The sequence below is a fragment of the Dipteris shenzhenensis genome, chromosome 12 (genome assembly GCF_047967505.1).
Source record: "Dipteris shenzhenensis isolate YYH24624 ecotype China chromosome 12, Dip_SZ_1.0, whole genome shotgun sequence".
NCBI lineage: Eukaryota > Viridiplantae > Streptophyta > Polypodiopsida > Gleicheniales > Dipteridaceae > Dipteris > Dipteris shenzhenensis.
The window spans coordinates 14,824,579-14,851,962 of NC_141607.1; the positions used below are offsets into that span (position 1 = coordinate 14,824,579).

Sequence of the window (27,384 nt, forward strand, 5' to 3'; positions counted from 1 at the left end):
AATTACTTATATAAAAAAGGGTTGTTGCCACAAATGAAAGAGGGGGCACTCCCCCTTGCATATGAGAAACCCAAATCTGCAAAGGTGTCTCTATGAGATCCTCCTCTGCATACAAGTCATCCAAAATCTTGAATGCGCAAAGCGTCCTCTCAAGTAAGGCTCAAAAACCATCAAAACCACCGGAGTATGATTTGAGGTGGAAACCCCTAGAGCAATGCATACCAAGCTGCATCAAACCAAACATCTATGCCACTGAACTAAAAAACAAAGGCATCTAAGGTTGCTCTCTTTAGAGAGTGAATGCCACCCTCTCTACCTACCTTCTTATGCGAAGGCAACTCCACTATGTTGAAGTCACCAATGATCCATGATCTACAATGGCTGCCCAAGAGAGAACCTCCTTTCAAAAAAAGACACGAACCCCTCTATTCTTGGGAGCATAAAGATTGAGGAAGCCGACCTTACATCCCCCAATCAAAATAATGATCCACTATGCTCTATAGTGTATGACGATACCATGTCCAACTACCAAGGGAAGAAAACAATCTAAAACTGAAATACAAGTTCCTCCCCTAGTGCCCAAAGCAAGCGACCAAAAAGTGTGACAAAAAGTAGTTTACTTGACTTTGCATAATCTCTAGCATCCAATTTGTGTTCCTGAATAAAAAGAATGTTAATAGATTCCCTACTGACAACTAAATGGAGCTGATTATGAATCACCTACCTGCGGAAGGTGGCGATGAGACACCACCAAAGCCCTATATGTTCCAGCTGATAATCCTCATGGACAAGAGGAAGCGAGGTGGAATGCCTTACAAACCTGATGGTGGAAACCCTCTCCTGGGAAAGACCTGCTACCATAAGATCTAGAAAGAGGAGGAAAATCCACAGGGGATAGAGACCCCATGCCTGAAGGAGGAGATGCCCTGCCAAAAGGAATACCAATAACTGGCTCACCAAAAGTGTTCAAATAAGTTGATGTTGGCTGAGTTTGGGACTCCTTCCAGAGGACAGTACAAGCTCATCTCATGCAAGGATGCTCAAGTGAAGGACCTGTATCATTGGATTCTGGAGTCTGTGTTTTTGTAGGCAAAGACGTATACGATCACTCCCCGGTCTTGAGGGATGATCGCGGTGGCTGAGCAACGACCAGTGACATGGGCACAAATATTAAAGGAGTGGATACATGCAAAGGCTCAGAGGGTGGCGACAACGGTTGATAAGAAGCAGGCTGTGAACTCAAAGATTGGTTAGATTTTGGAGATATATCTCTCTAAATACCAACCAATATCCAGCCACCCTTACCATTTCCTTAGTTTCATATTAAATTTTCCTGTTGTTGGTATCGTAATTCCCTCTAACATGACTAGTCAGCTAAGTTTGTGTCCTTCAAGAAGATCCATGAAAACCTCCCAAGAGCCCAAAAAGAAGTAGGACATCTCTCCCTTCTAGACCACAGCATATACACTAAGGCACCAAGAGGTCTATGAATCTCATAAAAAATATATTCATTCCACATAGCTGGCTGCCTATCAATCTCATCCAGCAAATCAGGAAAAACCCTTCATAATGAGTTCCTGAAGCTTTGACAAAGCTTTGGCAAACAGCAGCAACCAAAGGCATACCTAAAGAAAATATCCACCTAGTGTTGTACATTCAATCACCGCTTGAAGAGAGAGTGCAAGACCTAATGCATCAAAGAAATAAATATTCAAAGGCTCTTGCACCGGCATATGTCCCCTGACCACAAGCTTGCAAAGCAGAGCTTCGCAATGGAAATAAGGATCAATAGTCTTTACCCTTCCTCTTGGGTCAAAAGAATCAAGGACTCCCAAGCCACTTTGGCCCTCATATCTATGGAGACATCAAGTCCACTCCAAATAAGGATTCTAATAGGTCTCTTAAGATTTGAAATGCAGTCCCTAGCAAACAAACCAAGCATTGATCAGCAGCACCTAGTTCTCTATAGGTGAAACAGCCTAGATGAACTCCAAAAAAAGAGTTTCCTCCTAGTACTCTTCATTAAGGGAGCAAATTGTTGTGATGAAAAACCAACCTCACAGGCCAAATACTAACTGAGAGACGTCACTAGATCCAAGTAAAGCCAAACTTCAAACCCCAGCTAGATCGAACCTATAGTGACCTCCAAGAAGAAGTCTTGACCCTCTTCCGGTTTTTCTCATGCTACGCAGGATGTACTTTTTGCTTGAGCACTCAGCTCTTCGGGCTTTTTTCATAGTTTTCTTTCATTTAAAAAAAAACCAGCCAGGAGAGTCCTCACCATTGACCACAAGCCATTGGATATATGCCAACAATATGTGCCCCTACAACAAGGTAAAACGAATCCAAAGCTATCCTAAAAGTTGTAAGGGTCTAAGGAGAGGAATCCAAGTAAACTGTTATGTGATCTACAAGTTCATTGCCTCGAAGCTTCTCATCTCGCTTGAGGGGTAATCTCAAACCAAGGATGCTTGCCAGAGATCTAAGAAAGAGACTCATAGCCTATACCAAAAACAAATATCACAAGGAATAATAGGGCATTCCTGATGTATGGATATGATAATCTGAAACCTCTCCCCTCTAGCACCTTTAATAAGAACCTCACTGTGGGCTTGTGACCCATGAATCAGAGAAACCCAAATGGAGTAGTGTACCTCTAAGATATCCCAATCTACTCTATCATGAGCTCTCTTAAAATCAATAGTAAAATAGCAAGGTCCTGGCCACTAAATCAGGCCCACTATGAGATATTAACAAAGATGTTATGCCCATGCACAAAGCGAATCTGTGTGTCGCGTACCAAGTCAAAGAGTAGAGGTTGTAAATGAAGGCTAATTCCCTTCATGAAAACTTAGTATGCAGTGCCCAAAAGTGTGATCGGTCTCCAATGATTTATCATGTTCCAACTTTGGGATAAGATGAATGAGACCTTGGGTAAGTCAAGCACACATAACAATGGAGTCCTAGAGCTGATCATCAATATCCTCCTCCCAAAAGGCAATGAAGAAAGAAGGCTCAAACAATATGAACCTGGGCACTAAGCCTTGTGATGGACAAGTAAAGCAGTCCTGAATTCCGAGTTGATGAAATGTGCATTAAGAGGTCCTATATCCTATTTCACCAATAGTGGGACGGTCTGCTAAATCCTCAATGTGGCACTGTCTCTATCAATTGTGTCAAGGGATGGAAGCATAAAAATATGAAGCAATAAGCATGACAATATCTAGATTTGACACTTCAAGACCCCGTCAGAGTCAAACAGCTAAGAAATACTTTCTCTGCCATCTCTACAACCAAGAGTAGAGAAAAAGTATTTATTGACTCTTCCGCCAATCTGAATTTAGAAAGACTCTCATACGAAAGCTCAGCTCCACACTCCGAAAGAGTTTGTTGGAGATCCCTTGTTTTACAACAAGATGCTAAGGGACCCAGGCATCTAAGGGTCTTTTCTCCCCTACCGTTTGCATAGCTGTCAACTGTGCTGATGAATGGCAACCTCTTGCCTAAGAATATCTTGTCGCTTGGTCCGCATAATTGAGTGATAAAAATCACTAACATTAGAGAGAGTTGCTGCCAAAGCAAGAGGAGATCACAAACTATTCTGAAGTAGGAATCCCAAATCTACATAGCTGCCACTAAATTTCCTCCTCTATATAAAAACCATCAACAATCCTCATACTCGTAGATCAAGCAAGAGTGTGAGGCTCAAAAACAGAAAAAATAACCTGATAAGGGTCAAAAGTAGATACCCTAAGGGTAATGTAACATAGTACCATCTCTATCCAAGGTCCAATCATCCAAATTCCATATACAATTTCTCAATTCATGCATAGATGGGCCTCAAGCGTCTCCTATAAGATGATCCATTGAGCCCCAGATGGAAAAATGATACCATCGCCAACCACAAGGGGGAGAAAGGTGGCTGAAACTGAAATGCAAGTCTCTCCCTGTTAGAACATGAAGTCAAGTTGAGGTGTTTTAGTGTGTTCCACTAGAAGTTCTAGTAGAGTCTTATGTGTGAGTGCCACGTGTCATATTGGTAGATATCCCATATACACTTTAGTATTCTAGTGTGTGTCTATGTGTCTATACTGTGTGTCTATAATATTATTGTACTTGTGCGTCACATCAAAACACATCAAGGAGTCTACATCAAGCTTATCAATGTATGTCTTTCCATTTTGGTCTATTACTGATTTCTATTTCCCTTCACTTTCATTATGTATTCATTTGAGTATCATTACCTCTCTCCTTAGCCTAGCCTTAAATTTCTGTTCGTGGCTGTTCGCTCTTGATTGCTGCAGATTTCTGCTACGTAGAAAGAAAAGAAAGAAATTTTATTAGTGTCTTCGGAAGACCGATGGGTCTATGAGACTGAAAGAAAACCTGATACAAATCACAGTAAGGGTGGAGCTATTGAAACGAGCATCATCACCCGTGCTGAATCCTAAGTCTGATCATACATAATCAAATACATCTGGATGTAACAATGAAAAGAAAAAGGACTAGAGTAGAGCGGAATCCTCCATATGTCATGTCGCCCTGGCTGGTGCATAGCCGGTGATGGGACGCTGGCGCCCGTCAAGGGGTGCCATGCGTCTCGGTCTCCTGGACGAGGCTCGATGCAAGACCCGAGCCACCGTGACTCCGGTGGGACGTATCCCGGGTCTAAACAATGACGGTAGGTCCCCCAGAGTGATTTGTGTGTCCCCTCGATGTCTCGTGTGTCGTGCTGCGGTTGTCGGATCGGGGTCTCTGTCATGTCTGCGGCTAGAGATTGGACGATCAATGTCACTCGATGGGAAGAACTCTGTGATCCTTCTCTAAGAGGTGTCTGATGATGTGGCCAAGCCCCGTCGCTTGAGTAAGTACTCTCTATGTCGGACCCCCTCGTGAATGAAGGCCGCGAGGCATCTCTGATCTGGGTAGGCGAGGAATCTAGAAAGGAGCCGAGAGCCATCTTTGAAGAGGCAGTGGCAGCGACCTCGGATCTCGTAGTACATTGGGCACCTGAAAATAAAATGCTCCTCCGACTCAACCTCCTGACAGTCGCACAGTATGCATAAGCGATGCTTCCTAGGAATCCCCTCTTCTCTGCCACTCTCTATGCGGAGGCGGTGTGATGATACCCGAAACTGTCCAATGGAGATCCGTAGTGAGTGAGGCATATGAAGCTCAGTGTACCCCGGTGGTGTGATGAATCCCTCCTCCGAAATACGAAGATAGTAATCTCTGTACTCAGCTTCACTAGAAGCTCCCTCGGCTCCAACCAGGTCCTAAAGGTGTGTAGCTGCAGGAGATCCTCTCGAATGACTTGGTTGGTGTGTGGCCCGATCGGGATGGTGGGTGGGGTACCGGAGGGGCATCTAAATTGTACTGAAAAGGAGGTATCCTATCGATGTGAAACCCTAGTCTCACAAACCATCTATGAGTCCGTGCATACCAGCATCGCTCATCTCCCTCTGCTGCCAACCTCATGGAGGAATCGAGAGCCAACCATGGCAACCTCTGTCTCCCTGATATGTAGTCCCCATATGATCTAACCTGGTGTAGATATGTGATGGTCTGAAAGACTGCATCTAGCTGGAGTGGAGAAGCACCAAACTCGACCTAAATGACGTGATGTAGTACAGACGGTTTCCCCCGGATCATCCGTGAGAGCATGAGGATCTACAGGCGCTCCACCCGTGTCCACTCTATCTCTAACATGTCAGGCCCCCAACAAGGGCTGCCATACATACCGGCTGGTCGCGGACCAAGGAGTCAAAGAGAAGAGCCTTGGTCCGAGGGTCCTGGAAGTGGGAGTGGAAGCATTGTCTCTCTAGCTGAGCCAGTGAGGCGTATCCCCTACTCAGTCTCGCCTGCATCGCTGGTCTCATCGTGAAGGTCGGGCTAGAGAAGATGACCCCCAAGTAAGAGTATGAGGATACGATCTCAACCGGTGACCCACCGAAAGTGAACTACTTCCGTTGCATGTTTGCTCGAGAGGTGTTAAAGATCATGACCTTGGTCTTGCCAAGGTTGACCTCCAAATCATGGGATAAACAGGTGTCGTTGGAGCCCCTCGGGTGTGGACGACAAGAGTGCCACATCATCTACATAAAGAAGAATCCTGATGATGATCCCGGCAAGTGAGCAACCGGTCCCTCCGAACACCCCCATGAAAGTCTCAAGCTCATCGATTTAGAGGCCAAACAGGGTTGGTGATAAGCTTTGGCTACTACTTGGAGAAGGTGCATTAAATCTCCGAAGGAGCAGGAACAACAAACCTGCCATCTCTGACTATCCTCCATCTCTAACAAGGAGAAACAAGGGCCAAAGGACCTTTTTGAGAAGAGAGAGGAGTATTATTTGATGAATAAACAAGTATCTTATCGAGAAGAAAGAGGAAGGCCCAAAAAACTAATGAACAAAGAGGTGTGTTCCCTCTGCTAGTGGGGTACTCGATTATGCAACCTATTGACTTCTATGCACCAAGTGCTACTACGGGTGCTAGTGGGGGTGGGGGAATCGAGCATCAATATTTTACTGAAGATTATGCAACCTATTGACTTCTATGCACCAAGTGCTACTACGGGTGCTAGTGGGGGTGGGAGAATCGAGCATCAACATTTTACTAAAGATTGTTGTAACCCGGTCATAGATGTATGGAGACGTGGCATAATTAAACTAAAGGCAAACTGAATACTAAAGGAAGTGCCCTGTTGTATTAGAGCTGGGCCCAAGTATAAACAGAGTTCTTAGTGCTTCCTCCATGTGTGTGAATACACCTTTCTTGAGCTTTGGCAATAGTGTTGAATATGATCAAGTACATAGATTCCTGAAGCTCCGCCTTCTTCTTTCTGGGTCTAGCCCGCACTAAGTCGTTGTCAACCCTTTCAAAGATTTTGTGTGCATCATCATAATTAACCACAATCAGTCTACCGTTGGCCGCACATGCTTCTTGAACATCTTGTCGCATCTTTCTTGCCCAACTCCCACGCCACTTGTCTGCCATCTTGGCTACGTTCATGTATCCTCATGCACATCTCTTGGTGTGGTTGCCGGAGGTCAACACTCGCCTGGACTTAGCTCCAAATCCCAAAGGGAACTCAAGGGATGGGCTAGCAGGGACCAATCTCACTTTGAAACTTAGGGGTCATGATGTCCTCTCTCAGAGTGGTTGCCTTGTTGCCGTTGTGCCTCGTGCATTGGGCTGTTAGAGGACTCTTTGGCACCGAGCACGTGTAAAGAATGAAGGGCCCAATTGGGTTTGCATCTGCAAAAGTGACTTTGGGTCACCAAGGGAAGATGGCATTGACCCCAATTGGAACGTCTGGGTAGACCCACCATTCCTCCTTCCACTGCTCGATCACGTGTACCACATCTGGGTGAATAATACTTTTGCGTGCAAATTTGAGCTATACCCACTTGTTGGCCATTTGGCTCTCAGTCCAATTTTTTATCGGCCCTCGGTAGATGTCCATTAGATGCACTCATATCAAGCGTGATCGATGAGGGTCTGTTGTACTCTTGAGTCTCCGGTCAGGGACTCCCACCAAGAGTCACACCTGGGTCACATCATGGTCCCCTCATCAACATGCCAAGGTTGTTAGACCTTGGTCATACCTAGTCGCATCGTGTTCACATGTGTTCACATCTTGGTCACTCTGGAGCAAACAATACATGACTTGACAGTACATGACTTGGACTGGACCCGGACATGACTTGGATATGACGCGAGCAATACATGACTGAAGAGTACCAAACCTCAATCTCGACCGACCATGGTCAAAGTTGATTAGAGTGAAGTACTCGCGCAATGGTGCACAGGGGTACACCTGTTGGTGCACATGGGAAGCAGTCCAAGAGAGTTCACAGGTGCACAGATAGTACCTATTGGTGCACATGGGAAGCAGCCCAACAGTTAAGAGGTATAGGTGGTGCACCAACCCTCGCAACCAACTAGTGTCAGGAGCACATGGAATAGACAAGAGTACACATGGAGCATGGGATTCACTGACTCAGAACAGGCTGGAGTGTTGCAGAAGCCATCAAGGACAAAGCGGCTGACAAATGGTGGAACGGCTAAGGATGCAGGAAGACATCCAATAGGAAGGAGGGAAGGAGATTTCCAGCGGGGGGGAGCAGATGAGGAGAAGGTGAAGAGGGGGAAACAGAGGAAAGGGGGGGACATTCTAGGAGAGGTGAAAGGTGTGAGTGAGGGAGTGAGAGGCAAGTCAAGAGCTCACCTCGTGTGTATCTTCTCCTGGTGTATCAGTCATCTGGCTTTCGAACGAACTATGCTACTTCCCATCTCTGCTCGCTTCTCTAAGATCTCTTTCCGTTGTGTTCTCCTCCCCTCCTCTTCCTTCACCTGGTACAACAGACCCTGTGTCATGTGGTTGGAGTTTTGCTCTATTCATGTCGAGGGTTGTTGGCTTTTATGATGTTGTTCCGCTTTAGTCTTCTTCTCGCTCACATCACTTCTGCACTTGTAATGCTTGCACATAATTGACACCATCGACTAGCACTCGCCTGCGTACCATCAGTGACACCTATGGCATGTCTTACTTGCTTGTCGCACCAATGGCCCTAGGACTCCGGTAATACTTCCGGAAGTGTTAGGAACCCTCCCCCCCCCTCCTCAGACAGATTATGGCGATCACGGTGGGACATTGCTGGTGTTGAGTAGCACAAGTGAAGTGGTGATCTAGGGTCCTAGAGAGAGGTCTTATGCCGAGTAGTTCTGAAACATATGAAGGAGCTAGTGAGAGAACTAGGAGGTACTTGAGAAGAGTGGAGAAAAGACTTCCGGCACACCAAACTCGGTACAAGAAGCATTATGTGTGACGCAAGTTTGCGAAGTCCTTAACTCAAGCACAAAGTGAGCCCATTGGAGCAGTAGCCAGAGCAAGTAACTTCATCGACACTCTCATTGACTTGGATCAACAAGAACCCTGGTGGTCAGCAGATCTGGACTCCGGAGAAGAAGTGCAAAGCAGAGAACAAGGGAAAGAACAGGGTACAAAGGACGAGGGCTCCTCAAGGACTCATCAAGGTCAAGGCAGCCCCTCTTCTCCTCTTGCAACGATGTCTTCATCAACCACCTCTTCTGCCGGAGTGGTGATTCCATCTGCTCCCGCCTCAACCTCTGTTGGATAAGCTGCTACCTCATGTGTTATGCATAGCTCCAGACTCCTAGCTAATCTTTCTTCCACATTTTTATTCCACTCGGGGGTACTTTTGCTAAGGCCATGCCTTTACCTGCCATGATGGTTTCATCTCCCTTTCCATCCACACCGGTGCTGCCTTTTTCACCACCTTCTTCCTTCCCTATTGCCTACTCATCGATGACTTCAACTCCATCCCTCTCTTTCCCAAATGCTTTCCCATCCTTTTTAACCCCCACGTCTTCTATGTTCTCACCCTTTCCCTCTGCAACACCGAGACCCTCCGTGTGTGCAGTACCATCTCTGTCCACTTCCTCTATGGCTACATCAGTAGTGACTCCCCCATTGTGATCCTCCACAGGAGGTGTTGTTGGTGTGGTCTCCTCCTTTGGAGCACCCACACTCATTACTGCTCCATCGGGACTCCCTCCAACTCTTGCATCTGCTTCAGCCTCTCGGGTGGGGATGGCCGTTCTCAGTCCTGCAGACAGATCTAGACTTCTTAAGCTACTCAACAAGGTCCACGTGAAGACTCAAAAGTTCAAAGGCCACCTCCATGAGGATACGGAAGCTCATGTGAGGAAATCCTCACAACATGTAGAGCTAAAGGTGTGTAGAATGAGCATGCGTACCTCCACTACTTCCTAGTCCTCCTTTGCTCCAAGCTCCTACTCCCAATCAGATTGGGGCTCCATACTTCTATCCTCCGCCCTACTATGCACAATATCAACCACCTATGTCAGGAGGTGGATATGGATCCCCTTATAACCGCGGTCGACAGGGTGGGTTCTGAGGTGGACATGGAGGTGGAGGCAGAGGTAACAACTTCTACAGGCCCATCATGTGCTACAGATGTGGTGAGTATGGCCACTACCAAGATGACTGTACACAACCGTTTGGGGGACCTTCTTGTACACAGTGCAACACAAATGACCATTGCACCAGAGATTGTCCCAATGGCAGAGGGGAATCAACATCGCAAGTCAACATGGTTGATGTAGTAGTGGCGGGAGAGGGTGACAAACCCCATTTGATTGGTGCAGTGTTGGGAGCTGTGACAAGGTCATAAATGAAGGGTGACAGTAGTAAGGATGACTCAACATCAATATCGGAGGCCTCATCACCAAATAGTACCAACTCAGTCACTAGAGGAGCATCCCCACCTCCTTCCTTCAAGGTGGACAATCGGCACAGGAATGAATCACCCTTGTCCTCTCCTGTAAGTGGATCAGAAAGAACCCGAAGGGCTTCACAACCATCAAGACCTATCAATAGCTCTAAAACTACCTCAACTCCAAGTGAGCAATCTATGCCTTCAAGATACCAGGGGGTGGTCATGAGTGTCACCAAAGATCTTCAATCTAGTTCTGAAGATGAAGGCGTCACACCTCCATTCCCCTCCCGCAAGTGAGGTTTTCAACTGAAGTTACAACTTTAGGGCAAAAACGTGAGGAGTCACAAGCAAGCCCATCCACTTTCCACTCAAGAAGCACAATGAACAAAGAGAAGGAGATGGGGGGGAAGCCCAGTAGTGCCCAAGAAAAGGGGAAATGGGTGAGATGGAAGAGTCGCCACAGGAAACATTGATTGAGAATCCAGAGGCACCTTCTCTCCCTCGCGTGAGCTTCGACCCTCGGCTAGAAGCTCGGCGGATGATGGCACAAAAGGCTACTGCTACTGTCCAGCCTTTGATGGGAGGCTTGATGGATTTTAGGCCCAACATCACCCTACAACAACTCTATTAATTGTCTCCACATATCAAGCATCAGACTATTGCATTCTTGAATCGCACACCCACCACACCCTCCCCCTCCCCCTCCCTGACCTTCATCCAGCAAGCAGTAGCTCTTGGACCTTTCATTTCGGCATTTATTTTTCCGAGCTCTGTGCATTTGGATTCTGCAGTTGTCATGTAAATAAAGGAATTTGGAGTTGTAAGGCCATGAGCCAGTTTTATTTCAGTTTTGGAGTGCTTGCATGAACATGATAGTAACCAAGTAGCCACATCCATCATGAAAGCAATACGAAAGGTCAAGGATGCACGTGGAAGTTTACCTCACATCTTGCGTATACAGGCTGATAATTGCTGGAAAGAAAATACGAATAGATACATTTTTTCTTTGTGTTCTATGGTAGTTGGTTTGAAAATATTTGAACAAGTGAAAGTCGGTTTTCTTCTTGTCGATCATACACACGAAGACATAGATCAAATATTTAGTGTTATCTCTGGAGAGTTGAAGTCCAGGGATGTTTTGACAATGGATGACATGAAACGTTGAATTGGGAAAAAAATCGGAGGTTCTCGAAAGGAAGATTCAAAAGTGGCTATCCTAGAGAGGATGGTAGAGTGGAAAGCATTCATAGAGCCTCATTTAGAACGAGGAGATGATGCACTATGTGGACACACAAATCTACACTACTTCCACTTTAGCATGCATGACAACACTCCAGTGATGCAGTGGGAAGTACTACTCAAGGGTGGTAGCAAGCTAAGGGTGTCCACTTTTTGACCACTCCACGCAAAGTGTGACACCCCCAACTCGCAAATACAAAGGATTACACTACCTCGATCGTGGTACTGCATGCAATTGAGCTTCAACACGTGGAGGTTTGGGGGCTGACAAGCGGAGGTTTGGGAGGAGCAAAAAGCTCGATCGTAGTATTGTGCAGAAATCACAGCTCAACAAACAAACCTCGAACGTAATTATGTGTCATCTAGCGTGCCTACCTTGTTTGAGGTGTGTGGCAGCCTATGTGCGCATCCGAAAACCTCAATCGTGGTATTTGGGCACGACACTCAGAGCACCCGTGGCAGTGAGCTGGCAAGACAAATACCTCGATTGTGGTATTTCAAACCTCAATCGTGGTATTTTATACCTCAATTGTGGTACTTCATACCTCGATCGTGGTATGCATGGATGACACATCTTGCGCCCATGGCAGTGAGTTGGCATTCAGTTTTGCAGTTGTATTATGGCCATGAGCCAGTTTTATTTCAATTTTGCAGTTGTATGACCATAAGCCAGTTGTATTCTAGTTTTGGTGTTGTAAGGCCATGAGCCCTTTTTCTTTTAGTTTTAGGGATGTCAGACTCAAGGTCACCTTCGTATTTGCAATTTATACTTAAAATTCTCTCACACAGAACCTCAGTCATTCACCGGGACGGTGAATGATAGTTGCGGGGCATCTGTTGTACTGTGAGTCTCCGGTCATGGCTCCCACCAAGAGTCACACCTGGGTCACATCACGGTCACCTCAGCAACATGCCAAGGTTGTTAGACCTTGGTCATACCTAGTCGCATCGTGTTCACATGTGTTCACATCTTGGTCACTCTGGAGCAAACAGTACATGACTTGATAGTACATGACTTGTACAGGACCCGGACATGACTTGGATATGACGGGAGCGATACATGACTGAAGAGTACCAAACCTCAACCTCGACCGACCATGGTTAAAGTTGATTAGAGTGAAGTACTAGCGCAATGGTGCACAAGGGTACACCTGTTGGTGCACATGGGAAACAACCCAACAGAGTGCACAGGTGCACAGGAGGTACCTGTTGGTGTACATGGGAAGCAGCCCAACAGTTAAGAGGTATAGGTGGTGCACCAACCCTCACAACCAACTACTGTCAGGAGCACATGGAATAGACAGGAGTACACATGGAGCATGGGATTCACTGACTCAGAACAGGCTGGAGTGTTGCATAAGCCATCAAGGACGAAGCAGCTGACAAACGGTGGAACGGCTAAGGATGCAGGAAGACATCCAATAGGAAGGAGGGAAGGAGATTTCCAATGGGGGGGAGCTGATGAGGAGAAGGTGAAAAGGGGGAAACGGAGGAAAGGGGGGGACATTCTAGGAGAGGCGAAAGGTGTGAGTGAGGAAGTGAGAGGCTAGAGTCAAGAGCTTGCCTCGTGTGTATCTTCTCCTGGTGTATCAATCATCTGGCTTTCGAATGAACTATGCTACTTCCCATCTCTGCTCGCTTCTCTAAGATCTCTTCCCGTTGTGTTCTCCTCCCCTCCTCTCCCTTCACCTGGTACAACGGACCCTGTGTCATGTGGTTGGAGTTCTGCACCGTTCATGTCGAGGGTTGGCTTTTATGATGTTCTGCTTTAGTCTTCTTCTCGCTCACATCACTTCTACACGAGTAACGCTTGCACATAGTTGCCACCATCGAGTAGCTCTCGCCTACGCACCATCACTGACACCTATGGCATGTCTTACTTGCTTCTCGCACCAGTGGCCCTAGGCCTCCAGTAATACTTACGAAAGTGTTAGGAACCCCCCCCCCCCTCAGACAGGGTCATTGCCAATAATTTTTTGATCAACATAAGGAGATTGTGTGGCCGCCCACATGAATATTTGCTACACCTAGAGATCTGAAATCTGTCTCCTTTGGATGCACAAGCTGCTGCTGCTCCCCGCTCCTGCTCCTCCCCTCCTCTCCCTGCTCGACTGCTGCTCTCCTCTCCCCGCCCTGCTGCTCCTCCTGCTCCCCTCCTCGCTGCCCCCTCCCTTCCCTCCTGTTGCTCCTCCCCCCTGCTGCTGCTCCTCTCCTCGCTCCTCCTGCTGCCTCTCTCCCCGCTCGCTCCTGCTCCTCCTCGCTGCCCCCTCCCTTCCCTCCTCGCTGCCCCCTCCTACCTGCCCTCTCCACTCTGCCCCCTTCCCCCGCGCAGCAGCCTCCCCCCCCTGCGCTGCAGCCTGGTCCCTCCCCCCCGCACCTGCTGCTGCTCCCCCCACGCTGCAGCCTGCTGCTCCCCCCCCGCACCTGCTGCTGCTACCTCCCCGCTGCAGCCTGCTGCTCCCCCCCCGCTGCAGCCTGCTGCTCCCCCCATCTCCCCCCTGCTCTTCCTTGCTTCTCCCCCCTCTCCTCCCCTCCTCTCTCCTTCCCCTCTCCTCTACTCCTCTTCTTCCACTTTCCTCCACTCCTCCTCTCCTGTATCCTCCCCTCCTCCCCTGGTTTCTTCTTCTCTCTACTCCTTCATCTGGAATACCCCTATTCTCTTATAGGGGTCTCCTGGGTTTCAGGAAAGCGGACGGAGTTTTTATTTTTTGTGTCTGAATCGGCCAACACACCTCGATTGACGGATGGGTTCCCATTCAGTCAATCCGTCTCCGCTCACACCGGCCACGAGAACTGTCACTTTTTCAAAAGATGAGCTACAATAGTTGCAAAAGGATTTGCAGCATGAGTGTTCCACGACTCTCTTCGCACGCATTCATGGCTCACACCCCTCCAGGTCACAAGCTAGAGATTGGATGCTGTCGGTGCTTCCTCAGGACCTCGCCCCCCACCTCAAGGATGTTCGTTTGTTGGGACGGGGTTTCTTTCATGTGTGCCTAGATTTCCCGGACGTCACGAGAGACCTGCTACAGGCCGGGTTTCTACTTCTAGGCTACAGGAGGATCTGTTTGTTTCCTTTTCAATTGGGATTTGACCCAGTTGAAGAGAACGAGCAAGGAGTTTCTGTTTTCATCAGATTCCGTGGTCTTCCCTCAGTTTATCACCGGCTTCTTTCAATTATTGGCAAAAGGTTTGGTGTGGTGGCAGAGATCCCCCCTCTCCCTGGCGAGCCCTCTTCGGCTGCTGAGGCGGTCAGGATGGACGGGGAACCCAGGGTTAGGGTCATTGTCCAGGACCCCAATATTTCAGATGACCACATCATGCTACAGCGACCCGACGGGTCTTTCTTCCACTAGAGATTTGAGGTTGCAGGTCGGCAGGACCAGTGCAAGATTTGCAGATCCTCGGGGCACTTTGCCAAAGATTGCCCAAAGAAGAAAAAGAGGCCCACAAAGCAACCAGCTCGTACTAGCTTACGACAGAGAGCTGTAGCAAGACCTACCGCTCCACAGACACGGCCTCAGACACGGGCTCCCCCCTCTCCTAGGGCTACTCGAGTCCCTTCGGCACCCCGCACCACCTCTGGCCCACGGTGGGTTCCAGTCGCGGCTAGGCCCTCTACTTTAGTTCACTCCTCCACCTCTTCGGAGGCTACCCCCTTGGAGCCTCAGGAGGAGACTACTGTTCAAGAGCCTTGTTCGACTCAACCTTTGGATCAGGCTGTACCTTCCTCAGTAGCGTAGGTTGTTGGCACCTCGTCTGCACCACCTTTTGATCAGGATCCAGTACCAGTGCCTCCCTCTTTGGACAGAGGGAAGGGGGTTTTACATTCTCTTCCTGCTTCGGTAGGAATCCTTCGTACCCCCTCCCCAGGATTGGCTCAACGGAACTCATTTTCTGCTTTGGAGGACCTCTCTAGCCTCCCAGATGATGATTTTGTACCCTCTACTTTTGGAGAGCCAGTTATCGGCATCCCTATTGAGAGATCCTTCTCTCTCTCACCTGTGGATTTTCCTCCCCTTGGACCTCGTGTATATGGCAGGCTCCGAAAGAGGTTTCTGTTTCCGCCACCAGGTCGGGTAAGGTATTCCAACCCACTTCCTCCCGCCGATGAGGATAGCCAGTTGGAATATTCAGGGATTGGGTGGCATCCCTCATCGCCATTGCAGACAGCTGATCAGGAATCAGCTCCATCCAGGTGTTTTAGGTGGTTCCCTAGACATTCTTTTTCTTCAGGAACACAAACTGGATATCAGAGATTGCTTCAAGCCAGGTAAGCTACTATCAGGCCGGAATTTTCGGCTTCCTGCCTTGGGAACCAGAGGAGGTACTTGCATTTCAGTGTCACACTCTATTCTCCCTCTGGTCATTAGACACGGTACCATAACCCCCTCTAGGGCCCAGTGGGTTTCACTTCTGATTGATGGACGTAAGGTTGGTTTCCTCAACCTTTATACTCCGAACAACAGAGGGGACTGTGGTTTGTTCTGGAAAGAGTTGCTCTCGTGGGCTGACATTGCAGATTCGTGGATTATTGGAGGTGACTTCAACATGGTTGAGGCACCTTCTGATAAGAAAGGGGGCAGAGAAGGTGGTATCCACTCCCTTGAGAGAGCAGCCTAGGATGCCTTCTTGTTCAGGTTCAGTGGCAGAGATGTTTGGTCAGATGATGCATTTCTTGTTCAGTCTCAGTCACTTTTGTTTTCATGGTCGAACCATAGGGTGCAGATGCCTATCCATGCTCGGATTGACAGATTCTATATGGGTGACTCGGCTCTTGATTGAGGGGGGACAGTTTGCATTGCACCCTGTGTTTCCACTTCAGACCATTTTTCGGTAATTTTGTCCATTTCAGAGCCTCATCTGAGGGGACGGTCTCACAATATTAGGATCCCAGACGCCTTATACACGGATGAGACTCTCACAGAGGCAGTGTTGGAGATCTCGGTTTCTCATATGCAGGGGGGGTGGCCTGTCCTTCACATGTGGCCACAACACTTGCCAGTATCAGCAACTTCTATCACTCCGTTGCTAGTGCTCGGCGAGGTGAGGTACTCAGGCGAGAGATTGGTATCCACCGGCAGTTGGCAGCCCTACAGAGGGAGGAGCAGAAACGACCATTAGATGCTTGGATACAGGAGCGCCTTACTGCGGCAAGGGCTCACTTGCAAACCTTGCTTGATCAGAGAGCAGAGTATGCCTTCCATGCACGGGAGTCCTTTTGGATACAGATGGGAGGGAGAGTCAATAAACACTTTTTCTCTACACTTGGTCCCAGACATAGTAGAGAGAGTGTCAGGAAGCTTTTTGACTCTGACGGCGTTTTGCAGTCCCATCCAGAAACCGTCATGCATTTAGCGACAGCCTTCTATACCTCCCTACTTTCTGCAAATCCGAACTCACAGGCCAGAGAGGTGGCTAGAGATGAAGTTTGGCAGAGTTTACCTGTGTTGGTCACCCCAGAGATGTTATGCTCACTTGATGCACGCTTTACCAACACAGAATTCAAGACTGCTCTCTCTGCCCTTCATAAGGGCAAATGCCCTAGTTCCGATGGTCTTACTCCTTTTTTTATAGCCTTTTGGGATATGATAGGTGATCATATTACTTCAGTCCTGCAGGGCATTTGGGACTCGGGTGAGATGCCTGACTCACTGACTGAGGGACTCATTCACCTTATCCCGAAAGGTGGCAACAGCAATATTGTATCCCATTGGAGACCCATCACTCTTTTGGGCACTCTTTACAAAATCCTTGCCAAGGCGATCAGCATCCGACTACAGCCCCTTTTCCAGACCTCATCCATGATACTCAGACAGGCTTTGTGCATGGCAGGACCATTTTTGATAATATCCTTTCCTTTTGGGAAGCCACAGAGTGGGCTATGCAGAGTGGGCAGAGACTAGCAGTTTTACTCTTGGACACCACTTCTCACTAGTTCTGGGTCTTCCTCGAATGCCTGGCTCTTGCAGTGCTTTCTTAAGTTGTGTTGTTGACCCTTCTTTCTTTGTTGGAGAGGGGTTGGCTTCTTCCTCACTCTCCTTGGTCTTCTTGTTTTGCTAGCAAGACATTCCTTGTAGGTTCTTGCTAGGATCACTATCTCCAATGATCAAAGATCCCCCTCAACATCTTGCTTAATAGAGCCGACTATGCATTGTTTTGTCATCTAGCAACCTACTCAATGAATGAATTACGGCTCTCATGCACATGAAAAAATCTTGAACCGCTTCTCCCTTCTTTTTCTTCAAGCCATTGCGTTTGGTTCTGACATCTTCTTTATTTACTTCTTGGCAAAAATGCCTCAAGAAGGCTTCCGTCGTGTGCTGCTAGTCTTAGAAGTATTTGATGGGGAATCGGTTGAACCACATATACATTGTTCTTACTAGCATGCAAGGGAAGTAGTTTGTGTACTCATCTTCAATTGTACACCCGTTGATGGCGCACACGCAAAGGAAACTCTGATGTGGTTGTAGGGGTCTTCATCTTTTGCTCCCTTGTAGCCTTGGAGCTTCACCTTTATGGGTTGAGATGCTTTCTTTTAGTGCCTAGCTACTAAGGGGCTCCTCATGCACGACTTCTCCATTTTTATGGCCTCTAGCCTCATGGTGGGCACTATCCTCTAGTAACCTAGAAGGCTTCTTGATCGAGGACTCTCATATCTTGGGCTTCTTGGTTTTCCATGTCCATCTTCCAAATCTGGGGCGTGCCTTCACTCTGGACTGCCCCTTGGTTCCTATCACACACGCTGGCGCTTTGTCTTGTGCATGCATCGGCTCTAGACTTTTTCTCTAGTCCTGTCAGATGCTCCTGGTGGTCGCGTACATGCCTCAAATTTGGACTTTGCCCTTAATAGCCCAGTCTTCTACGTCGCTCTCGATTGGATGCTCATCTCGACTCCGGACTTTTTCTTTGATCACTTGGTTTTGCACGTCACTCTCGATTGGATGCGTGTCTTGACTTTGGACTTTTGGAAAAAGTGATGAACTTTATGGACTTACTTCATTAAATTAACCTTGGGATATAGGATTGATAAAAGGTAAAAAAGAGTGGTAGATAGACCTTTAGTTCTAGGGTAGGACATCCTTGACTTTATCTCATGGGCAACGGTTAGAGATTTTTAAGGTGCCGCATGATGGACACCACTTTATGGGACAGCAAGAAAGCCCTTGGCTGCCCGCACCAGAGGTTCACAAAGGCAGATGCGTGGCAATTCTCTTGATGGTGCAATGATGTTGCAATGATTGCCACTACTTGTAACGCATGGCAATTTGCTTGATGTTGCATTGATTGCCACTGCCTGTAATGAGGAACATTTGTCACCGAGATGCATTTGCAAGCAATGAATGGATGCAGGCCATGAGAGCTAAAGTTGATTCCATTCATGCTATTGGCACTTGGGAGTTATGTGACTTGCTTGCCGGCACACGTGCCATAGGCACTAAGTGAGTTTACAAACTGAAACACAGCTAATGGCAGTGTTGACAGTTACAAAGCCTGCCTTGTTTTGCAAAAGGCTATGCCTAGTAGCATTGCATTGATTTGGGGGAGACATTCACTTCCAGGTCATGCATTATGACCATTCGGTGCTTCATTGCTCTTGGGCGTTGGGAGGTACACCAGCTCGACATTAACACGGATTTACAGGAAGACGTCCGTGTCACCCTACCTCCAAAATTTTTTCCCAAGAAAGAAACTTCTATTAACTATGAAAAAAACTCGCAAGAGTTAGCTCGGAGCGGAAATACATCATGCATGGCATTAACAAAAAAGCCACCCAGAAAACGAGTCAGCAAAAAACCTCAGTACAAATTGGAAAGAAACCAAAGAAGAGGCTGAAAGTGCCACCTCTGTCCTACTATAGACTTTGAGAAGAAGGGAGAGTCCCTCCATTTCCTAAGTAAAATATTCCTCCTGGCAGAGGCTACCTGGAAGGAACCCTGCATGGTCGCCCAACTGGCCATCAAAGTATATATGGTATCAGTCCAGATATTGGCTATGGTGTGAGAGGGATGGACTACAGATCCATCCAGTGCCTCTGTGCATCTGGCTCTCTAGATATGCCACACTGTAGTATTCACCAGTATCTCCCAAGAGGTATCCACAGAAGCATGCACAAGTCTAAAGGGGGAATAGGGAACGCCATTTAGAGAGCAATACTAAACTAAGTGTCGTCAAACTGAGATAGCCCAAGAAGAATTGTGCCTCTCAAAGAAGATGTGAGGCCCCGAAAGAGAAAGCCAAGCCATTGAACCCCCGGTCATATAGAAATGGGAAGGAGCAAATCCTAGCAATGTCCTTCCAAATAACCCTCGCTTGTCTACAATCAGGTATGCCAGCTTAAAAAGGCCCTGTATGGTTTGAAGCAAGCACCGCAGAATACATTCCGCCTTGGCTTTCATAACATCCCTACATAGACCACTCTTTATGACCAGAGGCGTGAATCAGGCTCTCTAATTTTAATTCGTTATGTGACTAACATTCTTACCACTGGGTCCGACACATAGAAAATTGCATATTTCAAGCCAGATTTGCAAAAATCATTGCAATGTCAGATATGGGCAGCTTGCACTACTATTTGGGCATCCGGTTTGCTAATGTCGAGGGGGGCATAATGATTGGTCAATCCAAATATATTAGACAGCTTGTAGTGCTTCCAATTCGAGGATTGTAAGCTAGTTTCTACTTAATTGGAAACCGGCTTCCATTTCTCCTCTGAGGATTGGAATGCCCCATCTGAATCCACTCTTGACCAGCAGGTTGTGGGCTGCCTTATTTACTTATGTCATACCAGGCTTGATCTGTAGTTTGCCAATTTCCTAGTTAAGCAGGTACATGCACAAGTCCAGTACACAGCATTGGCAGGCAATGAAGTGGGTCTTCCATTACTTGAAGGCCACACAGCAATTGGGACTCTTCGATGGTGATCAATCTTTATTGGCTTTGCATGCATTTAAGGAAAACGATTGGGCAGGTGGTTATGACACCCATGATCAGTCTTCACTGGTTTTGCATGCATTCATGGATAGTGATTGGGTAGGTTGTTATGGCAACTGTTTCAACAAAAAGCAGCCTACAGTTGCGACTTCCACTTATGAAGTTGAGTATAGAGCAGCTTTCACAGCTGCCGTAGAATGTGTTTAATGTATACATTTTACTTTCAAATCCTCATGTTAGCCAAAACACTTCTACTATCATCTGCACTGACAGCCAAAGTACTTTGGCCATTGCGCGTAGTCCCGTGTTTCATAGACGTACGAAGCACACTGAGTACACTATCATTATGTTCAAGAGCAACTATCACCTGGAGATATCCAGTTGTCCTACGTTCCCACGGAGGATAACTTAGCCGATCTCTTTAAGAAGGCTCTACCACAACCTAATTTTGAGGCTTTTCGGCATGCTTAGACTTGGTAGCATTTATTACGTGATGTTGACCTCCCTGTACTATCATAGGTTTGATCTCCCTATACTATCATAGGTTGCTATATCCATCTTCGTACCATTTATTACGTGATGTTGATCCCCTTGTACTATCATAGGATGCTATATCCATGTTGAAAAAAAATATGCAACCATGATATAGTTTCCAAGTATACCGAAGATGTATCCAGGATACTTCATCCATACCATGGAGGAGGATTTGTTAGTATTGAGCCCTAGTATGGTCTTGTAGGCTAGTTAGGACTTTCTTAGTCAACTAGTTGACTTTGGGGCCATATATTGGCCACTCTTGTACTTACTTCATTATCCATTTGCAAGTACACTTTGTTACCTTCAGCTGTAGCTCTCTCTCTTGCATTCCATTGCTCCTCGCACCCAGCAATAATTTGGGATTCATTGTGCATTTGCAGGTCAGTTGCTGCATTTTCACTTGTCTGCTTTTCATTGTGCATTTGCAGTTCAGTTGGTGCACTTCACTTGTATGTTTTTCATTCTAGCTAGTGTTGGCATTTCAATTTGCAGAAATTCATGTGTGTGTGCATCTATTCCTACCTATGTGTGAAGGACAGGGAGGGGGGGCAGGGTTGTATGGCCCTGTACGAGCATCTCTGTAAAGATTGTACGGGCACATACAGGCAGTGCAGCAGGGACCTGAATAATGGAGAGGCTAGGGAGAAGGGTGACAGGAAGGGGGCCAGGGAGGGGCAGAAACGGAAGGCATGGGGTTGGAGAAATGGGAGGTGAAGAGCTCAGAAGGAAGGCAGAGAAGCTAGAGAGGAAGCGGGCAGCAGGGAGGGGCAGAAAGGGGGGCAGCCATCAGGTTGAGAAGCAGGGGGAGGAGCAGCTTTCTCTGTGTCTTATGTGTATGCCAATTTCATGGCCTATTAAGATATATCGCACACATATACACTAGATTTCACAAATTGGAGAAGTGAATATTAAAGTTTAAAAGAAATTTAGTTAGTATATTCAAATTTAAAGACCATGATCTATAAAACACAAGGGTCCTATTTTGTTCCATGGACCTCCCAAAACAGAACGGAGAAAATAACTTGAGATAGAAAAAGGACTTCAGTAGGGTATTTTAAGATCGACTACACTTACTTTTACAACATGGGGCATGTCCAGATGAAATGGTCCCAGTTCGTAAGGCAATAATGAATTTTGATAAATTACCTTCAAATTTTCTATAATGTGACTTCGTGAGTCCACCACAGATTTCAATTCCTCTCTCAGATTTTGTATCTGATTATCCTTTGAACATGATTCATGTCTGAGATCCCTAACCTGCAACAATTGAAATTGCTCCTCAATAAAAATGAAACACAGAATCTATATGCAAAATACTAGATTGGTCTATGGAAACAAGAGTTTCTCATTGCATATATCGGCAGATTGATTTTCTTTCCTTGTAAAATATATTTTCGAATAGTGGGAAAAGTAATCTTGGAGATACCAAGCATGAGGTCATCCATTCAAGCAACATAAGATTTCAAGCTAGCATACTCAAATTTAAAATCCTTCCATGATTGCACAAACCTTGACCATGGCAGTAAAAAAATGTGATACTAGGCCTCCTGCCTCTCAAGCTCTTTGACCACCCTGCTGAGCTGCCACCTCTCCCGCCCCTTCCACCAGCCTCTCCAGCCCGTCCCTCGCCATCCCGCTGCCTCCTCTCAGCCTCTCCAGTCCCCCTGTGCCTGCTTCCCAGCCCGCCTCTCCTCCCTTTCCGCCCCTTCATGCCCAGACCCATCGCAGCCCAGCCCACCCCTCTTCCACTCCTCTATCCTCACCATTCTGCACCTCTCACCCCTTTTTGTGCCCCTACAGACCGTGGGATGCCTGCACAGGCTTCCCACCCCCTTTTTCTGCTTCGATCTGCCCTGCACCTTGCCCCTACCCTCTCACTCGTACACACTTTTTTTTTTCGTGGAACAAATTTTGCATCGAGAAAGCATTTACATTCATAGCTGTTCCAGATTGAGACAGCTACTACTCACAACGAAAAACAGCTCTCACTCATACACTCTCTTCCTTTATGTTGGTAGAACAATTTTGCATTAAGAAAGCAAACATTCAAAGCTGTGCTAAAGTGAGACAGCTACTACTCTCAAAAAAAAAAGTAATAAAAAACTTCCAACAACTGGACTTGAGGAAGGTCTCCAAAGGAATGAGCATCCTATGGAGACCAAAGCAAAGAAGCTCGAAATTATGGGAAGACAGTGATTAAAGAGTGCTCATATAGTCGAATGGAATCCCCTACCTTCACATCCCGTATCACTGACTTCTCTGTTTCACCAACCCCTCTAGAGGCAGACCATACCTACCTCTTCTTCAATATCTCTACCCCTCATCTCACGACACCACCTACCAAGATATACACTTTGACCGTACTCTCTCACCCAAATATTCAGCACGCCTACACACACTGCTAACATACTTTTTTTTTTTTTGGTGAAGAAATCTTTTATTGCTGTGAAATAATTACATTCATAGTTACTTCTAAACTGAAGTAACTATTACTCAACTAAAGATCTCAGTATAAGCTGTACACACATCCTGATCAATCAAACGAGTCTGAACACAATCATAGAATGATTGCTTCACAGATCGTTTGAAAAAGATAAAGGATGAAAAAAGGGGATCTCCAAAGACTCTATGATTTCTGTCCATCCATAAAGTCCATAGTGCCCAGTAGCGTATCCATATAAAAAACAAATCAAAACCCTGTCTCAGTGGATGAAAACCAAATAACCAGAAAAGCCTGCCAAAAGTAGCAGTACGAAATCTCGCTCGAAGCCTCTGTCGGATGAGAGCGATGAAGGTGCAAGTATGTGGACAGAACCAAAAAATGTGTAGCACAGATTCAGTGGGGTGTAAGCATCTGTGACAAACAGTCGGAGCAATATGTCTGTGTGCAAGTAGTTGGCCACATGGAAAAATGCCAAGCAGGACTCACCAAAGAAAAAGCTGTCGTCGAAGAGGGACGTTGTAATGCCAAAGGAGACGCATCCTTTTGCTCCACCACTTTAGTGGGAGATCCATATGCCAAACAGTAGTTGCTCTGTCAGAAATCCAAGGCGGAAGTAATAGCACTTTATACAGTGATGGCACTGTAATATGTGAGAACTTCAAGGGACGGGCTGAAGAGTAAGAAGAGCGTAAAAACCAATCCTCAAGCCTGTTCTGAAGTTCCATGCGATATAATGACAAAAACGGTTGAAGCATTGCTGAAATCCGATGCCAGAGAGGACGATAATGAGTTCCCAAACCGTATTTGCTGGCAGCCATGGAAAAGGATAAAAGTGTGCCATCATCCTGAAGTACATCTGCCACAGAAGTGATGCCTTTGAAGGAGAGAAAGTAAGAACGTCTTGGTTCTTGAATGGCCAAAGAAGGGTGGAATACTTTAGACCAATAAATATTCTCAGCTCTCAAGGAGTTTCCCGACAAAGAGTCTCAGCCATGCCATTCCAAGTGGGATAAGATATGTTTCCAATCAAGAAGTAGGCGAGAGACAAAAGGGCAGCCTCTGATCTTCCCTTGGATAGAGCCAAATATGAAATCCCACAGAGTGGGCTGCCAATGCCCAAATGCAGAAGTATGAATATGTAATAAGAAAAAGCGGATCATTAAAGCCCACGGCTGATCTCCTTGCATAAACTGCAACATCATTTTTCCTCTGTGAGCAAGTAAATGCATGTGAATATTGAGAATGTTCAGACCCCCGTGCATCTTTGGAGAACAGAGACAATGCATAGAGAGTAGTCTGAGACTTTTCTTGCCATTTTTAGCACACCAGAAAATTTCCATGATAGCTGACATAAAGGAGTTCAACTTTGCCTTAGTGAACATAATGAGAGGCAGATAAAACTGTATGTATGCTATCAAAATGGATTGTACGATTCGCAAACGAACATGTAGTGGCCAAGTTGCAAGCTTCCAATATTCAAGTTTTGCCCTCAACTTTGTCAACACCCAATCAGTTTGTTGGGAACAGGTGAGTTCCCAACCTAGAGGATAGCCGAGATGTCGAATAAATTGAGAGGCGGGGACAATTTCCCCAGGCCACAGAAGACTGTGCCATTCTTGTTCATGCAACGGCAACAATTTGGATTTCTGAAAATTAACCCGAAGACCAGCAGCCAATCCATATGTAGAAAGAGCCTGCATAATCATGGACAGATCACTCCGAGTATTTTTTGGAGTAAAGAATGAATCATCAGCATATGCTTGAGCGATCATGCTGCGACTGCTAGTAATCCCCAAACCATGCAACCGGTCAGTGTCCAAAAGGTGGTCCAGATATTGAAGCATCAGATGAGTGGCTATTGCAAAAAGTAAAGCACTCAGGGGACATCCTTGCCTAATAGAACAGCCAAGAGTCCAGGATGTAGAAATATCCCCTGAAAGTATGCAGGCACCTTTACTATCTTGATATAGCCAAGTGATAACTTGCTGCATTTTTGTGCCAAATCCCAATGCGTGCATAGTCGATGAAATAAAATCCCATTTAACCGTGTCAAAGGCTTTGGCAATATCAACTTGCAATAATAAAACATCTTGCTGCGTGTATTTGGCATATTCAATTCCAACATAGGCATTAGCAATGTTATCTGTGATATGCCTACGTGGGACAAGCCATATTGGGCAGAATGCAACCCATCATGTAGAAACCCCTTTAGCCGATCAACAATCATTCTTGTAGTGACTTTGTAAATGACTGGCATAAGGGTGATAGGTCTCCAGTCTGCCAAAGATTCATAGATTTGTTTTTTTGGAAGGAGTTTAACAATACCTCTCTTCCATGCGTCTGGCATTTTCTGATTTTGCCATGCAGAATTCACCATATGCAGCAATGTATGCTTCAAAAGAGGCCAATATTCTAGAAAAAACGACCGTCCCATCCTGGAGATTTCCATCTTCCACAGGATTTGATTGCATCTGACAATTCCCTCTCAGTAAAAGGTTCCTCCAATTCCAAAGCTTGAGTAGTGGAAATAATAGGAGAAACATGTTGTAACAGCAAATTTCGTGCAACCAAAGCTTGCTGTGAGGGAGGAACTGCAGAACCCAATTGCTGAGAAAAATGTTGCGCACAAACAGAAGCAAGCTGTGACCTCGAGGTGGTCCATGATCCATCAGGCATGAGCACCCTGCAAATTTCTGTTTTTAATCTTCTCTAATGCAAGCTTTTGAAAAATTCTTTGGAAGAGCAGCCTTTATCTGTAAAGGCTCTTTGTCTGGCTCTAGTCTCCCATTTGACCAGTTTTCTATGATCATTGAGTTGAAGACAATGTCTGGCCTGGCATAATGTTGTTTGCTCATGCAGGGACAACGAACGAAGATGGCTGAGTTCAGTGAGGTCCTGACAAGTAAGTTTGGCCTGAGCAATAGTTTCCCTCAGAGTCTTCGTGTAAGACTTGCCATAACTTCTTATCACAACTTGCATTTTGGAAACAAAAGAATCCCAGGCATCATCAATATGAACATGGCTGCAAGAAGACAAAGAGTGAGATGCTTCAGTAACCATGGCCTTGAACACAGCATGTTGCAAGTAGCTATTGTTCACGATCAAATGGCGCCTTTGTGGCAATCTATCATCTAGCATATCATGAAAGGATAACCGCAACCATAGAGGTGCATGATCTGAATGCACAAAGGCATAGTCAATCCACATTTTGCATGTAAAATCCCCATTTTGTTGTGGAGCTACACTATACCATCGATCCAGACGTGCTTGATAAGAAGAAAGAGCATTATGTTGGAATGTGTATCCAGGTAACAAAGGCGGCAATTCCTTCCAAAGGTCCACCAAATCCAGATGCATCAGTAATTGTGACCATGCATGCCTTTCAGGGGTTAACATATGAGTATGTCTGGAGGTATTGTCTCCCTGTTGAGGAGCATTATTAAAATCCCCACATATAAAGGCATGATATCTCCATGGATATTGTTGCATGGCATCCCAGATTTCAGTTCTTTCTCTAGAGGATTGAGGTGCATAAACAGAGGCAAATTCAAACACCTCTCCTCGAATAACGCATTGAAGAACAAGCCATCTACCTTTGTGGTCATTTAAAGCAATAACCGGTTGGAGCTCATGTTTGATCAAAATATCCACCCCTGAGAAAGAGTGCTCTCCAGCATAGAAAATGTCATAGCCACAGTAGTGTCCTGTCTTTCCTGCATAGACATGTTGGTTATGTTCTTGCAGTGCCACTATGTCAGGCTGAAATCTATTGATGTACAGCCACACTGTTTTCCATTTCCTACTGTCACACATCCCCTGGACATTAAGTGTAAGACATTTGATATGAGCAGTCATATTTACAGATATTTATAGTAATGTAACAACTATGTACAACAGCAAATTTCATGATGTCAACCCTGCATTTCTATCTCAGGGTTAATGTTTTTCCCCTGAGAAGAAATATC

General features: G+C 46.3%; 1 protein-coding gene across 2 annotated transcripts in view; it reads right to left on the minus strand.

Annotated features, from left to right (window-relative positions):
- Positions 1–27,384, minus strand: part of LOC147895862 (uncharacterized) — a 121,341-nt gene that overhangs the window by 12,439 nt on the left and 81,518 nt on the right. For both annotated transcript variants that reach the window (XM_087383000.1, XM_087382999.1), the window contains exon 5: positions 22,123–22,233. In XM_087383000.1, the coding sequence (XP_087239126.1) occupies positions 22,123–22,233 (111 nt within the window). The remainder of the gene's footprint in view (positions 1–22,122; positions 22,234–27,384) is intronic.